General features: G+C 44.1%; 1 protein-coding gene across 9 annotated transcripts in view; it reads right to left on the reverse strand.

Moving 5' to 3' along the window:
* The window catches only part of dlg3 (discs, large homolog 3 (Drosophila)), a 75,153-nt gene that overhangs the window by 3,264 nt on the left and 54,545 nt on the right, over window positions 1-17,344 (reverse strand). For 4 of the 9 annotated variants that reach the window (XM_053429529.1, XM_053429530.1, XM_053429532.1 and 1 more), the window contains 12 exons: window positions 15,149-15,305; window positions 14,447-14,549; window positions 6,644-6,758; window positions 4,290-4,466; window positions 4,117-4,192; window positions 3,422-3,521; window positions 1,836-1,877; window positions 1,170-1,220; window positions 968-1,069; window positions 703-875; window positions 419-531; window positions 243-334 (listed from right to left, as the gene is read on the reverse strand). In XM_053429529.1, coding sequence (XP_053285504.1) covers window positions 243-334; window positions 419-531; window positions 703-875; window positions 968-1,069; window positions 1,170-1,220; window positions 1,836-1,877; window positions 3,422-3,521; window positions 4,117-4,192; window positions 4,290-4,466; window positions 6,644-6,758; window positions 14,447-14,549; window positions 15,149-15,305 — 1,301 coding nt within the window. Of the gene's footprint in view, window positions 1-242; window positions 335-418; window positions 532-702; window positions 876-967; window positions 1,070-1,169; window positions 1,221-1,835; window positions 1,878-3,421; window positions 3,522-4,116; window positions 4,193-4,289; window positions 4,467-6,643; window positions 6,759-7,673; window positions 8,153-8,291; window positions 8,317-12,899; window positions 13,342-14,446; window positions 14,550-15,148; window positions 15,306-17,344 lie in introns of those variants that run through there. The other 5 variants (XM_053429537.1, XM_053429533.1, XM_053429536.1 and 2 more) reach the window with 5 other exon arrangements.

Consider the following 17,344-nt stretch of genomic DNA (forward strand, 5'->3'; position numbering starts at 1 on the left):
ATAATCAATATGAAATTATCACACAGAATATTTGCTGGTCTGTGTCTCTATCATTTCAAATTTACTATCTTTATGTTTTGTATCACTGACGGTATGAAAGACTTTTAAATGCATTAGCTTGTGGTGGGGATCAAGCAAAACTTTCTGTTTACAGAAATAGATTATCAACCATTAACTACCAGATTAATCTATAAAAAATGTTAAGCTACAAACCCCAAATCAGAAAGTGCTGTGACACTAACCTGTGAAAAACTCTCCAAAGTCCTGCTCCAGCTTCACTGCCTTGTCAAAGACTTTATTGGCCTGCTCATATGTCTGCCGCTTATTCATTTCCCTGAAAAACACAAGTGTTTCGGTTAATTATTACAAACACATTTACAATAACCGACATCTGGATCACAGAGTGTGTCAAACTTACATTAGGGCTTCAATGGATTTTGGTTTGATAAAGATGGCGATCGGATAAAGTTGTGCTTGCTGCAGTCGTTTTATGGCGTTCCCGGACACATCCAAAATGCAGTGCTTCCCCTGCTGGTAGGTTAAATATGTTTGTTAGAAACAAATTTAACTTTTGAGAATCTTTGTGAGAGAACATCCATTTTCTTTTTAATTTAGCAGGCCCCTCGACAAGCCTCTGGTTACACCACAAATACACCAAACCCAATCGGGTATCTCAACACAACAGACAAACACTGTGCCTACCCGCTCAGCCACAGTTCTGACGGACAAGATGCTCGTCCCGTAGAGGTTCTCGTTGAACTGGCCGGCCTCGATGAATTTATTGTCCTGAATGTCTTTCTCCATTTGCTCTCGCGAGGCCACAAAGTGGTAGTCCTGGCCGTCCATCTCATTCTCTCGCCTTGGACGAGTCGTATCTGCGGAGGGGAAAGGATCACGTTTACTTCTGGGCGACAGCCGGCTGGAGTTTCAGCGCACTCTGCAGAGCTGCTGTGTGTCGTCTACTTACGGGGAACACAGGAGCCAAACTTGTGGGGAAACTCGGAGATGAGGTCATCATTTACTCTGTCCTTCATTGGGCCCAAAATGATCACAGGCCTTGTGTAGTGGACTGTGTTGGAGACGGAGAGAGAAAGTGAAAATCATTGTGAAACTAACAATACATAGTCCTTCTGCTTTTTAAATTAAATGTGTAGAAGGGAGTCACTCACTCTCCTGTCGGATGACTGGCTCATAGGAGAGAATTGTGTCCTCTTGTCCCTCTGTAATACACAGTTAAGATAATTCTTTTTAAATGATCATGGATGATAACTGCTGGCTGGAGGCAAATCCTCCCGTTTCTATTAGATCTCAGCACAGCACTTGGTGCAGTGGATCACCAATACTTGAATTGACCGACTGGAAATGTGGTCAGGAATCCTCATCAATCCATGGCCCAATTTGATCCTCTATATACATGCTCCCCCTCTGTGATATAATCTGTTTGGTCCACTTTCACAGCCACACCCGATGATACACAGCTCTACACTCCGAGCAGTCCTGACCACTTTCAAAACCTCTGGTAGGGCGCTGCCACCCCGAGGTGTAGGCTCCAAACCAAGTGTGAAGGCCCCTCAACAATCTACCACAGGATATCAGGCTTGTAGAGTCAGTTGACATTATTATAAAAGGGCATTTATCACATGACGTTTATTGCCATTTTACTTGTACTTTATTTATTTTAACCTCAATTACAGTTCTTTATTAGAAGGTTTTGATAACATCTAAGGAATAACTGCCAATTTTTGCACCTGCATTTCTACTCCATCTACAGTGTAGAAGTAAAACCGACCTAAGTCCTATGAGAGAGAAATGAGAGAGAAATGACGGCGACTCACTAGAACTGCTTTCACTGTCACTCGTGTTGGATGTCAGGCATTCTGCAAAAGCACAGGAGAGAAAGTTGCACATTATCTCAATAAAAAACAAACCCCAGTTAAATACAAATGAATCATCTTCTTACAGGGTGAAAGTTATTTTCACCAGCCTCAACAGCCAACAGGAAAAAAAAGCAGTTTGTTTTTGAACATCCAGGCCATTAAAGAAAAGGGGAATAAAGAAAGCAGAAGTCCTGTCTGGTACAGTAGCCATGCTCTCGCAATATTGGGGAAGTTATTTAAGGTGCAAGCAATAGGAAATTAAGTGTTTCCTGTGACCGTATCCCAAATGACCCACAACTCCCTTACCAGTGTTTCCTATTGCTAGATCTGTGCCTGTGGCAACAGATCTCGTATCAGGGAAAAGACAAAGAAAATATACAGGCGTTACACTGTCCACTGGTGGGAGGGAGGCGGGAGCTGGATGACTCTGGGGAAGTGGAGGGAAAAGTGTTTCCAACCGGGCAAAGCAACTCACTGCTCTGGTGACAAATACATCCCAGCTCCTTGTGACCTTATCTGACAAAACTGTGCAAAACAATTATTCTAAAGACCCCAGGGGACGTTGAGAAGAAGTGTAACGTTCACTCACCCTCCCGTGGGAATGCATATTTTATATGTCCTGTGAATCTGAGTAGACGTGTGCATTGTGTGTGTGCACGCACCTAGGTCTGTGTGTGTGTGTGTGTGTGCGTATGTCATTGTAAATGTGTGTGGTTTAGCATTCCCAGCTGGGTCTGCAGTGACAAAGCTTTTTTTTCTCAGAGCTTGGGGGACAGCTGCTCGACACAGTACAACCACACACTTACTCAAACTCTTTGATCCATAAAAGTCATCGCTTAACCCTGGGAAGTCCTAGATGTCCCGACAGGTGAGAGCAGAAACCAAGAGAAGAGAGCAGACAGGAAGAAGAAGAGGTTAGTGAGAGCTGGGGCAGAGAGGAAGAGGAGTGCTGTGTGGTGCGCGCCAGGCCCACTGACACATGGTGCAATGCTGTACTCATTAAGCCTGAGCCCCACTTTGTTCATAGTAAGCCACGGTCTTTCAATTACACAAGCCCAATCCCATTAAAATGGGATTTTGACCTGTTAAATGTTAAAGCTTTAGTCCAGTTAATGAGATTCTCCTTGTTGTGGGTCAGTGACTGACTGGAGGATTGATCACGACTAATACAAGGAGTAGCATCACGGTGTTAGAAGGCCTGTATGTTAATACGGCCAGGAACTTGTGTGCATGCGCGCACACACACACACATGCACAGCTGGCGGCACACACAGTGAAACACTCCTCTGGAGCCCATAGACAGATGCACAGACACACCAGAGAGAAGCCCACATCCCCCGCTTGATACCGGCTCTGCATGTGGAGCGTCTCTCTGGGACAGTGAGAAAGGGATGAGAGTGGTGCCATCTCACACACACCATCCCTGGAGGTGAGCGGAAAGATGGAAGTTGAGAGACAGAACTGAAGCATGAAGGGGGAAAGGACGGGAAAGGACGGGAAACAACACCACCACCGCCCCCCTCGATCACACAGCTGGTACTCACGTTCAGACTCCACCAACTCCTGCACAATATTCTCCTTGCTCTTGTAAAACGGGAACTTGCGCGAGAGGTTGAAGCTTTTTTTGCGCTTTACTTTGACTGGCTGCGTGTGTGGGTGAGAAGGGGGGGAGGGGGGGCAATGAGAGGGTGAAAACAAAAACAGAATGGGTTTCAATGAAGGTACTCGACGCCCATGCAAAACAAAAACAAAAACAAAATGAAATGCCGACAAACAATACACATCAAATAATGAAAATGAGAAGCAGGCAATGTGTGGAAATGGATGGCATATCACTGTGAAGCTAACAGGCCTCCGTCGACCAGCTTTAAGATTTACCTTTTTAATATCAAATGAAATCTCCTTGCATAGTACAGATAGATAATTACAGCTGATTTACACTTCTGCAAATTAAATCTGACAGATCAGCGTCTGATAAACGTGCTGACATTTTGTAAGTGCACCTTTCTTAATATCATTGAGTGCACAAGCTGCGGAGGTTACAGAGACCTCTCATCTCCACGGAGCTCCTGTGTAATCTATACAGTAATACGAGTGCTTTTTGTGCTCGCTTCAGTGAGCAGGTGCTGGTCCCTTTCCCACACTCAGGGGGGAAGTAGGCCATCTCCCTGGGAGCCCAGCAGCAGTTCTGAAGACTCTCTGGCACCAGGGCAGGGAGCAGCTGGCCCTCTACACTTACCCTGTTCGACTCAATCATGCCTGTCCTGGCGTGGAACTTGACTGTTTTTAACCTGGCCCGCTCTTTCTTCTCCACTCTGGGGGGGGACAAAAAGGAAACAGGAAACAGATTTATGCTGGGCATGAACGTGTGCGGTCGTATTAGTTTTGTCTGCAAATGGAGAGCGACTGTACCTTTTCTTGCTCGGAATGACCCCAATCTGCTCACTCTCTCCATGTGGTGTGACCAGTCTCGCCTGCCACCACTCGTCATCAGAAGCATTTATGACATGGAGGATATCCCCATAAGAGAAGCTCAGGCCTTGGCTGGGCAGGCAGCTGTCCCTCGTCCGGTCGTAGTCAAACAAAGCTCTACACAAACAAAAGCTTTGGTTACACTCTGTGTCCACACTTCATTTTGTTACATTATTACTCATTAAATTACCACATTCCTCCTTGTTACCACTTCCTATTAGAGTCAGACATATAAATTGGTTTTATCAATATGAGCCTGTAACAGAAAAATCAATGCCGGTGTTTATGTTTACTGATATGAAAACGTATTTTACAGAATAGACAACGCAGAAAGATGGGAATTTATGTTAACATTTTACATAACTATAATTAAAGCTCTACATATGAGGTTGTATTATTGTTTTCTTTGTTTTTATTAGTGATCTGTTGGTCATTAGGATTTGATAACATTGTAGGAATCATTCAGCCAAAATAATAATATTTGGCCGACCTCTAAAGATTCAGATTGGTCGGGCTCTATTTATTATCATTTCAGGTTACATGTGGGACGTGATTGGAGGAAACATGTGACCCATCCAGACAAATCACTTATTGTTTTTTACTGGCTACATAATGCCATTCTTATTTAAAATACGAGTGTATATTTAACCATAAAAAGATATTGTGTAGAATCGTGTGTCAAATGTGGAGCATCAGCATATCAAAGAACGTCATTCATATCCTGTTTCCACTTGATCTTTCTACCTGCTAATGCCACATACTCTCCACTACAAACAGTCAGTGTTTATTGTTTGTCTGGGTGCGTCACTCTTGTCAGACAGGAAAACCCACAGCCACTGCTGCAGATATTCATACCTGCTTTACTGGCTTAAGTTTTCCTTGAGCTACAATCCTATATCTTCAGGCCATATACACATTTTTTCCAAGCTTGTCCTGCCAACCGAAACTGCAAGTGTCATTAAGTAAGAAAAACTGCTGAAACTGTCATGATGCAGCCAGGTGGAGGATAACTTCTTAGTTTCTTTACAAGGACAAGAGAGCACTTAACATAGGCTGACGAGTTATAATCAAATTGGTAGCAATAACTGTGTTATTGCCCCTTGACATGCTTGGGTGTTTCAGAGAGTGTAAGCACATGTGACAGTTTTTTTTGTGCACCTTAGAGGTTTAACGCCTCCACATTCCTGAGGCTGGGCTGGGAGGACATGGCGGCTCCTGCATCAGCCGGGTAACCAGACAGCTTTCCCAACATAACTACGGGCTTAGTCGCCCACACAGGAGCAAGTCGGGCTTTACATGCCTCATAGGGCCCAGTCTATAAGAGAGGCATGGGGAGGTACTTGTGGAATATGGTGTTACATCACATGGTCTTTTACCTTGACCCCCCTGAGTCCTTTGTTCCTTTCTGCATTTAGGCGAGCAGAAGGATGCCACCTGTTTTAATTCCTAAATGAGCCCACATGTTTGGCATCAGGCCCAAAGTGTCATAACACAGGTCACTTCAACAAGCTCGCCTTTCAATCTACATTACAGACAGTAAGAGTCAATGTCAAGCGTGGCATCAAAACAACAACAGGGAATGACTGTCCATCAGCTTTTTGATGGGGATGTATGAGCTCCAATAACCCTGAATTAAACATGATCCCACAAATAGAATCAGCTCTTATTGTATAATCGTCACAGGGAGAACTTTCGTCTGCTTTCAGGCTTTATTTACTCTGACTGGCAGGTAGAGGTTTGAGTGTTTCTTTTAACTATAGATCTTAAAACTTGATGCAGTGAGCGCAAGTATGGTTGTGTCTAGAGATTTTCCGACACCGGCAAAGGGAGATGCATCCGATACTGCTGAAAGTCAGTCGGGCAACAACGCGCACACAAATCTATGCATCGATCCGATACCACGTCTTTAGATTATGATTGCTTAAATGTCAGCTGTTTGGTGATATTTCACACTGGAAAGTCCCACAGGTGAAATGTTGACGTGTACCATATGTAAGACTTTAGTTTTGAGGGGGGCCACTAGTCTTGTTGTGTATTTAACCTGAACCAGGCCATAAAACAATGATAGCAATCATCCCTTTCCTAAATGCATAGTAAGATGCAACTGTTAAAATATAATAAATGTAGAAGATTAATAATACATTCTATAGTATAGAATCTATACACAGCTGTGGGATCAGTGCTTGGTATTGTTCAATATGTTAAGTCCTGGTATCTGAACAGGTATTGGGAAAGGAAAAATTATACCTGAACTTCTAATTGTGTCTGATTGTGTGTGAGTGCTCCAGCTTTACCTGACATAGAGAGAGCGTTTCTCACTGGTGCGCAGGGAGCCTGATCCTGAGCTCATGCTGCTGTTCATCATCTGCTCCCTCAGGTCGTGGATCTTGGACTCAAAGCGACTATATTCTGTAAAGCATTTAAAAAAAGAAAAAAAACTTAATCAACGGCACCGCCAAAAATAGGAACTTCAGAATACAGACTACACATTCACTTCAGGCTTTCGGGTTGATACACTGGAAGGTGCATCAGGTGTTAAAACATCAAATAAACCCCAAAACAGAATCGCTTTTCTAGTATTTCACTGGAAAACTGTTGGACAATCTGTGCCTTAGATTGTGCTGCAGTAAGCGAACAGAGGAAAGGCTCAGTGAATCTCAGGGCTGATTAATGACCCCAGGAACAGATGGTTTATCACAGATCTGCCTTACACATCAGGTAATGTCTCGTGTCAGGTAATTAATTACACAGATTAATTAAGTTCAACGTGGTTAAAAAAAAAGAAAAAGGAAAGAGCTCCAACAATTCTAAATACATGACCATTTGTCACAAGTGTGTAGATCCAGTTTGCCACCCAGCAGCACAGGGATGATGTATGAATATACCTGGACCTCCTCATTAAGAATGCTCTCATTAGCCTGCTGTGCCCTGTGTGCTTTGTGCCGAGGCTGAGGGAACAAGCTAGGCCACCGCACCACACAGCACAAGGCTAGATAAACAGAAGGGCAGATGCAGCTAGAAAAACAAGCAGGTTGGTCGCTCATGTGACCACACAAAAGAGGCGCAAAAAAAAGGCAGCACTGTGAGGGACTGATTTTGTCATATATCTAAACATGTTGACAATTTAAATCTATAAAGAGCTGATGTAAGAAGGGAAAGTGAATGGAAAATGAATAAGGGTTGAAATCTCAGAGCTTCAGCACTTTTAGTTGCATACAACTAACCTGCATCGCATCATTAACAGCACACAATAATGTACAGTATTGCCTAAATAACATTTAAATGCCCCGTCCGAAATAAAATGAACCAGTGATTATCACGCACATTTTTCCACTTATCTCCCTCCCTGCCGTGCCTGTAAGGGTTGACTCCTACCTCATGGTGTAATCATCCATTGCTGGCTACACTTCCTGTAATGTGAACAAGCGATCAAAGTCCAGATTCTGTCAAACAGGTCCACAAGTAGCCTCGGAAAACAAACACCCATGACTACAAAGAGGTCTCGTCCAAGTTAGTCCAAGCTCCTGGAAAATACCGGGCAGGTGCAAAAACAAGCTTCAAGTTGCTGAACTCTTAACCCCCCGCTCCGCTGCTGGACGAAACCTAAAGGGGATTCAAAGCAAACACGGATCCTGCCGCAGGAGGGCTCTGCACCTTTGCTCGGCTCAAAGGGTTAACAACACAGAGTGACGCTGCAAGGTGAGGTAACCAGACACCGCCTGACTCCCTGCTACCAAGAGCAACGCACTGGAAGCCCTAGACCGGTGACAGCGGTTGCGGAAACAGCCATTCAGACTAGACCACTTGGCTCTCAGTCACAGGAGAGACAAGAGAATGGAGCGAAAGAAGAGGCCGCTTCAGAGGGGAGGGGCCGGGGGACAAGACAATGAGAAGCTAAACAGAGAGAGTAATCCTAAGGCCTTGCTTCAAAATACCACCAACCTGAAGGACTGGCTGCGAGCCGTGCCGGTGAGATAGTGTTCTAGGTAGCACAGGTAGAGCTAAAAACTTTGCTTGTTCACATTCCTAACATCCGAACGAGTCATCTGCATACCGCAGACATTCAAGAGGAGCAGCTTTGAGACTGTCGTGAATGAAGTGGGACTCAGAAGCCAAAACCCAAATTGCTGCCGCACCTTGTTGATAATGATGCCATCAGAATACAAGAAAGTCTGCAATATAATAATCTATTTGTACAAGCAGTGGCCAATCTCCCTCCCCCAAAAATAGAAATTAATACATAATGAATTAAATTCACGGCCATTATCCACAATCCGTCACTATAGTTAATGCAGTCTATGAATTTGTTTTTTTCTACTTCCACTGTTTAAAACACAATGAGCTCTATTTTACACACAAGCACAACACAATTAGCTTTGCTAGTTTATGATTGACACAGTTGGCAACAAGTTAGTTGTGCAACACATGCACTTGCATCCATCTGAACAGCCATGGGTGTGTTGGTCTTACAGGTAAAGTCAGGTGCATTGTTGGCACAGTTCTATCTTAGAAAACTCAGTGCACTTTGACCAACCAAAACCTGGTCTGAAATCAGTGGAGTTTAATTCTCTGTTAATTTAAGAGTGCAACATCAAGATTGTAATTTGCACCTACACAGGTGTTGAATTATTTTGAAAATGTCGTGCTTCAAAGAGAACCCATAATAGAGACATGTTTATATAACTCCTCTAATCAGCGTAGACATCGGTAGGTACATCATTCTATTGATTTGAGAATGGAAGGGGGATCCATGTCGTACACCAAGTGTAAATGTCATATTCTCTATGATGTAATTGAAAAGTAGATTATGGACGTCTCAGATTGCACACACCTTATGTGTATTACATCACAAATGCTGTCACCGAATAGGAAACCACTCACAGTCACTGACCAATCTGCAGAACATGTGCTTTGTTTCCTGTAAATCTAGTCAAATAGGGCACAGTTAAGGAAGTTTAAACCTGTTTCACCAAAACCAAACAATACTCACTACGATACTGGAAAATGGCTATCACCACCTACATGTCAACGGCAACGCAGGAAATTAATATTTTACACTGAAAGTTCTGTATTAACTGCTTGTCCCAGCTTAATATCAAGCACACAGAGCATCGGTATTGATAGAAATAAATCGTTGATAAGTGTTCCTGGATTGAGAGGCCACCAAATACAAATGCTCATTAATCTAAGTCACAACAATAGCAACGCCATTTAGTCCTGACCTCCCCCACAAATAGCAAATTTCCCTTAACTGATTCCTGCTAAGTTCACGATCAGTAACCAATCAATGATTACAGGCCTCCACACCCTGGAGGCCTAAAAGGTTGAGGCGCTGACGAAGAACCAAAATATCTCTGATGTGGCTTTTATTTCCCATCTCTCTTTTCCTTCATCACCTCTCCACTGTCAGCTATCTAACAAATATCTGAGATAAAAATATAATGTTTTCACCTCAAGGAATCTTTATTCCATTTTTGCAGTTGGTATTAGAGTCAGATATTAACACCATGTGTTACATGTTTTAAGTCCCGCAAATGAAAACAACAAATAAATAATTAATGCCATCACTCAAAAAGGCTGCTCCTGCTCCCACTCAGCATTCTTTAACAAACGACCAAACAAAACTGAAAGGGTAAAAAATTATTTTGCAGAGGTGCCAGTTATATTGGATACGATATATCTTGCAGGGGACTCAAATCTTTACCGTTAACTTTGCATCAAGGACATAAAGCTGTAGCCTACAGCAGCATCTCTATAAAGTCAGAAAAAGCTGGGCTACCTCTATCATCTGATGAAAAGTGTTGCTGGTTTTATTAAAGGCTTTAACCTTATCTACCTGGTTGAGAATGAGACCTTCTTGATCAGCCCAGCTCTTTACAGTGATTCAATCGACATCGATTATTCTTAAATATGCCTATTTGAGAAACACACCAGTGGGAGACTACAATTATCAACGTCCTATAAAGCGACATTACAATTCTATTTTAATGGGGGAAAAAGCAGCTTCAAACTAAATTTGATGGTACACAGACTTGGAATAGAATGAATGGAGCCCTTTTCATTCCCACTCTCCTGACCACCTTTTCTTGCACTACGCAGCCCATGTGAGCGAGTATGATCTCTGGTAAAGTGCAAAGATGAACAAGTTAGTGGCTTAAACCTGAGTGATCAACAAAGTCAAGAGAAATGTCAAACTTTTGATCAGTTAAAAAGGCTTAGAAGTCGACGAAACTAGTGTTAATCTCCAATCGTAAAATTCCAACTGGAGTTTGTTATATTAAAAGCTCTTCTGGTTCAGGAAGCCTTGAATCGTGAGGAATATCCACTGTCCAGCTGTCTTCCAGTTTGGCGAATGGGACTCTGCAGTTGCAAAACTTTTGTTTTCAGTACATGCACACTTAATCACTAGCACAATGAGCCCAACAAAAATATTTCCACTGGTGGTAAGTCTTGCTTTAATACACAAGAGTGAGCCTATATTTTTAGGAGTGACCCACAGGAAGCACAGACAGCTAATAGAAACTGGGACTATTCTGTATCTCACTCCCACTGCGTGTCCTCATTAGTCATCCAGCTTTTTTATTTTGGGGGACGGTGGCTTCTCTTTTGATCCAGTTATGCAACACAGCAGGCATGTACTTGTAATGTGAGAGTGTGTTATGTTGTCAGGAATAGTCGAGCCCATGAAAACATAGACCCCAATAATACACTGCAGGAGGAAAATGAAGACCCTGGGTTAACAACATCCACAAACCTCTTTAGTGCACACTGATGTGAGTTTGATGAGGGAGCATGTTTAACATTTCCTCCACGGCCCTCCTCCCATTTCCTACACGCAAAGGCTTTAGTGTCATTACGCTGCTTGATAGGGGGGGGGGGGGGGGCAGGCAAGCATGTGGACCCCCCCCCCCCCCTCCCAAACTTCCATTCCTTTTGACTGAATGAGAGACTTGGCGTAAAAAGACTTGGTGATGCTCCAGCAGGCCTCCTGCTGCAGCCTGTGTGCTCTGCTGTGTCTTTTTGTAGTCTTCAGTGCTGGCCTTCCAACAGAGGTCCCCAGACACCCAGGCCCCAGCCCCTGAGTCGACCCTCCAGGCAGTTTGCCCAGCATGAACTAGCACTCACCCTCCACTTCCTCCACCTGACCTCTCCTTGTACAGCCCACTGGTAGCACCTCCTGCAGATCTACTGATGGCAGATCTCAGGTCACCAGTGGGGATGCAGGAATTCAATCATTTGCCAGTGCTTAACTTGTGTGTTTTAGAGCGGTTACGTATTGTACATGATATGGTATGGAAAACAAAGGTTCCTTTCAACTAAATTCATCACTATTCAACATGCTGCCCGAGTGGCCGGGCACGCCAGACAACATGAACTCACGAAGACTAGAAGGAAGCATTGTAAACAGCGTCTTGTGGCAAGGGGAACAACGCACTGCAATATTGTCAGTCTTGATCCCAGCCTGCGTGCTCCTGTAGCTGAGCTGCGTGCCAGCTGACCCTCACCGACCCGGGCCCGCCTCACTTTCAATGACCTTGAATCGTTATTGGACATTTAAGTCTTGTGTCTTATTGAATGTGAAAACAATATAGAGTGCGAGCATGCTGCAACTTATGCCCCGGCACATTCCTGACATAGTCCGACCTGACAACTGAGCCTGGATCTAAAGCTTACAATATCCTCCCTGTTGTTGTTGCAGCATTTACCACAGCAGGCTCAAGTACAAATGAACAGCGCCGAGAAAGAACGGAGAAAGTACGCTGCCGCCAAAGTGGCCGTGATGCCCGACACAGTTCTACTTCACTGTTACAGAGAGACAGAGGTGCCATTATGTGAAATGAACTGTTAAATTCAGTTAAGACCTACAAGGGCCAAGCATCACATACAATCTGCTTGAGTCAGCAGCAGCAGACACACACTCACACACATGTGGTCACAGTGTTGTGTGTTTAAAGTGCGGTGCGACAGTGACATACAGGTGTAAATGTACATGTTTAAGAGCTGACGTTCCCTGTTCACAACCACCAGCCAGCAGGCTGACACACACCTGTTTGACCACACCTCTGTGTCCCCACCTAAAGCTTTAGGTTACATAAGAGCAGCCGGTGATTGTTCAACATGTCTGAATGAGTCCTGCTAAGGATACCAAGCAACATGAGGCCCCTTCATTCAGATCTGTGTAGACATTAATAATCGGGAGGGGGGGGGGGGGGTATGAGACTAAACCCCTGAGGATCCAGGTAATGTCTGGAGAGCACCACAGTGTTCAGTACAGCCGGGGTGAGGCTATCACATGTCCGCCACGGTCCTTTTCACGTCAAGGCTGCTTCTTTAAAAACACTTTTAAAGTCACACTTAATTCATTGTGTTGTCACACACGAGAGGAACGTGGTTTCTTGTCGTACTGTAACTTCTCCACGGTAGTTAAGAACTAGCTCAACGGATAACTGCCCCGCTAACAGTCACAACAAACACTTTCTACACAACGTCCCTCGGTCGTATTTGTTCAGCGAGTCGACGTTTCCCACACACTTCCCCTCGTCGCCTCACCTCACTGGAAAGAAGCTGTGGTCGTTACTTCGCTGTCGCAGCCGGCAGTTTCTTCACCCAGCCATTAGGAAGTTCATGCGGCTTCTGCTGCTGCTGCTGCGGTTCTGCCCGAGCCCATCCCCCATCCATCCAAACACACACTCACTCACACACTGATACCCACACACACACACACACACAAGTTTGTCGGTTTCGCTCTCAACGTCTTTCAGGAAAAACTCCCGCCCTCCGCAGTGGAAGTCTCGCTCGCACCTTCCTGCTTCAGTCTCCTCTTCCCATCGCTGTCCGGCTCCGTGGAGCAGCTCCGAGGCTAACCGGGGGGGAACCGGAGAGTTTGAACGGGCTGGAGGGAGACGACAGCGGCCGGTTTGCCCGCCTTCTTCCACTTTACCTCCTCTATCCCTCTATCTCTCTCTCGGCCTGCCGCTCACAACAAGAGCCGCCCCTCAAACTCAACACTTCCGCACACTAGCGGCCAATCAGAGGCGGAGATACGGATCATTTCCCTCGCGAGCGAGCGGAGCCTGTCACGCACCCGCAGGTAGATCAGGTCAGTTCAGTGCAACTTCACAAAGACCGTGGAAAGTTTGAGAATCCCACGAGAAGAGCGAACCAACAATGAACTAAATACACTCACTTTCAATTTAGATACACTTAGGTCAGCTTTGCAATCATTTCAAAGGCTACGTTAGTCTAATGGACAACTTTGTGTAGCTTCAGGTATTTATCTTTAAATCTGTATTTACATTTGGCTTAGTTACTTGTGCCTTTCAATCATCTTATACTTGCAGTATTTGTACTGTCAATATCTCCATGAGCACATACTTCTTTACAGTGACAGTTAAGTAGTAATTCTGGTGGCTAGACTTGTGTCTGTCTGTCTGTCTGTCTGTCTGTCTGTCTGTCTGTCTATCTATCTATCTATCTAAGTATTGTATTTTCATACACAGCCTGGCAGCCTATACATTATTGATGTGCCCCATACAACCCAGCAGTTGTCCAAAAACAAATCAAAGTCCCCTTCCGGTGAAAACCAAGCTTTTACCATGTCCAACTTTATCATATGAAATACACATTTTCAGCGAAATAACCAGTAAATGCCTTCGGTTGAGTATTTCCACCTTAAGGGTGCCAAGCGAAAAGCGCAGGTCAAAATTCACAAAAGTTTAACTCCACCCTGAAGCCTTGTTGCGATTTGCTCGCCACAGAAAGCAAATGTCGTATTCTCCTCCTCACACTCACACAGATCGGAAGTGAAAGCAAGGCAAAGGTTCTCCACTGATACGTTTGCATTTGTCACCGAGCCGTAACTCTGCAGTAATAAAATTGCTAGTCTGTCAAAAAAAGTATTCAGTCAGCCAGGGTTTGTGATGTCACAACCCTGAGAAAACAAGCCTGTCAACTTGTGGGTGGGGCAAAGTAAATGTTCTCCTATTATATCAAACTTTAAATTCGAACAGGCTGCTGTAGTTTATGATCCAGTTATAAATTTGTCCTAAAAGCTTCACAAAAAGCCTCAAATAAAAAAATAACTGTGGGGTCATTACCTTCAGGCCTGTACTGAGCAATGATGGTGACTGTCTGTCCAGCTCTCTTCAGTGCTGCAGCCGCCTGCTCATGTGTTGCATTCCTTAAGTTCACTCCATTCACCTGCAACAAAACAGAAAGAGATACTTAGAAACAAAAGTTTCAGAGATGAAAAGGTGCATCACTTCTTGAGAAGGTTAAAGGAGACAAATCCAGCTCAAAGGAGCAAAGTCCATGCTCCGACCGGATGGTTTCACTTCAGCCTGTGGAGATAAGATCTGCCCTCAGAATGAGAGGACATAACATTAACTATGAGATAAGACTATTCGATTTTGATAAGCGTTCACCCATTGATGAAACATTATTTTTATATTATGTGTGAAAATATATAAACAGGGATATTTAGAGCAACATTTGAGTCTGGAAGAATTGGGGTTATGAAATACAATTCAAGGGATCTAAATGTTTAATTCACTGAATATTGATTTACAAAATTCCCTGGTTTTGCAGAGCTCTGCCAAGCTTCCTATGAGCTGTTGTGAATGTTATGTCCTGGTCAAGGACACTCCACCAGGGCAGATGTTTGCTGGCTCTCTAAACACCAAACCATCTTTATGCTGGCGTCATTACTCTGACAGCAGGAATTGACTGAACATCTTCCAAAAATGTTGTTGATGTGGATAAACAAACAAAAAAAAGACACCCGAGGTTGAAATACTGACCGACAGAATCCGGTCGCCCCTCCGAAGCTCGCCGCTCAGGTCAGCTGGCCCTCCCGCTAAGATGAAGGAGACGAAGATGCCTTCTCCATCCTCCCCGCCGACGATGTTGAAACCCAGGCCTGTGGAGCCTTTGTGCAGCAACACCTTCCTCGGCTCCCTACCAAACAGAGCGACACGGTGAAGGTCAGGGCAGAGAACCAAGAAGAGATGAGCACCAAGAGATAACAAATAGAAATAAAATAGAAAGAGTGCAAACCAAGAGGCACACAGAGGCTGTATCACACAACAGCCATCTTCTTTTGGTTTACACTGTGTGTGATCGCAAAACATTAAGCGCACTGACTGGCAGCTACCAGCAGGCCTACAGATGACAGAACCATGAGACTGCATCGCCAAAAGTTGTAGCCCGCCGCTTTCATTGCTTTACCGAAGTATCAAACTCATTTTCTTTCCACAATCCAAACTATAACACAAACAAATCACCAAATTATTCTATTTAAAGGAGACATGTTATGCTCATATCCTGCAGCTTCATGAATTTAATTTGGGTTCTTACTTGAAAAGTTTTACATGCTCTAATGTTCAGAAAACACATGACTTCCCTCAAACTGCAGCTCCTCCTCTCGGGCTCTGTCTGAAACGCTTGCTTATAGCTCCTGTCTCTTTAAGGCCCGCCTTCAGATAAAGCCCAGTCTGCTCTGATTGGCTGGCTGGTCCACTCTGTTATGATTTATCAAGCGCATGTAGGAAATGATGGCCTCCACTCTAGCTTTACCTAGCTTTGTTTGAGGACGTTTCAAAATAGATGTCTAAAGACATCACAATGTGTCATCACAATGTCCAATGACATCACAATATTGTGGAAGTATCGGCCAGACTGACAAGTCTTTTCTGGAACGTAGAGTTTCCTGTGTGAGAGAGGCGCTCCCTTAACCGATGACTTTGGGCCTTTTTACTTGCAGAAATTTAACATACATAAGAAAAGCTATCACACACTAAAAGGAAGAAACAGAAAAAGCATCATGTGTCTCCTTTAAAGTTCGGACAATTGGTAAATATTAAACATTGCATCAGTTGTTTTGTCTTGTATGACTTATCTAGGTGCAATCATGATAGAATTAGATAAAGTAATGCTATTTTTATTAGCTCAAGATGGTCAGTAATAAAACAAGGTCTGAAGGGATATCATTACCTGCTCAATCAACAATACAAAATCCAGCAGTAGAAACAATGATTAACCACAAAACAATCATGCTCTAATCATTTAGCTAGTAAAGGATCATTTGGATAATTTTAATTTCCACTTTGATACCACTGTGCACTCAGTAATACGTGCGCTATGGCACAAGCCGCCACGCGTCTGGATCCTAATGCAGGTCAGTCACTGGCTGTAGCACTTCTCTGCTCATGCATGGCAGTCTCATTGCAATGTACTCACTTAAAACACCCACTCGTAATAATGTGCATAGAAACAATGAGCTGCCTTCTGCTCGACAGACTCGCTGAAGCTCTGCTTTAGCTTTAGCCACCATGACTCATCCTCCAGCAGGGTAATCAGACTGCCTCAGCTTTAAGATGCTAGAGAGGCTAAACCACTGCTATGGTCCAGCAAAAACCCACCGGGAAAACACTTCACTGGACTGCAGATACACACACCATAGAAAGCTCAACCCCCCCCCACCACCACCACCTCCACCACACACACACATACTTGATATACAAACACACACATAAGCTTAAAACACAAGCATGTGCACACACATTAAACACACGGTTTCTTTTCTAAACAGAAAACCCTGCATGGTTCCCATTAGTGGTCTACTCTTGCAGTACTCAGCCTGCGGTCTCCAGGAATAATTCCTATTCAATCCCTAATGGCTGAGCTCGAACTTGCTGTTAAGACAATTTCCCCCAACAATGGCAGCTGGGGCAGCATTCCGACCATTGAGAATCATACCCAGAACTGACTGGAAAAAGTCCTGATGGCTCCATTAAAAGAGACGAGGAGCAAACGGAAAAATCCTAAATGGTAAAACAGTGCTTTCAGAAAGTTAAACCAGACTGTTAAAGTGCACTCATTTGTAATTATCTGTACTTAGATGCAGAGTTTTTGCAAGACCACAAAATAAGATGCATGAGTAGCGACTCTGGGTCTGCAGGAGTCCTCTCATGAAGCCTTGTGCTTGTGCAAAACGC

The sequence above is a fragment of the Pleuronectes platessa genome, chromosome 8 (assembly GCF_947347685.1).
Source record: "Pleuronectes platessa chromosome 8, fPlePla1.1, whole genome shotgun sequence".
NCBI classification, from domain to species: domain Eukaryota; kingdom Metazoa; phylum Chordata; class Actinopteri; order Pleuronectiformes; family Pleuronectidae; genus Pleuronectes; species Pleuronectes platessa.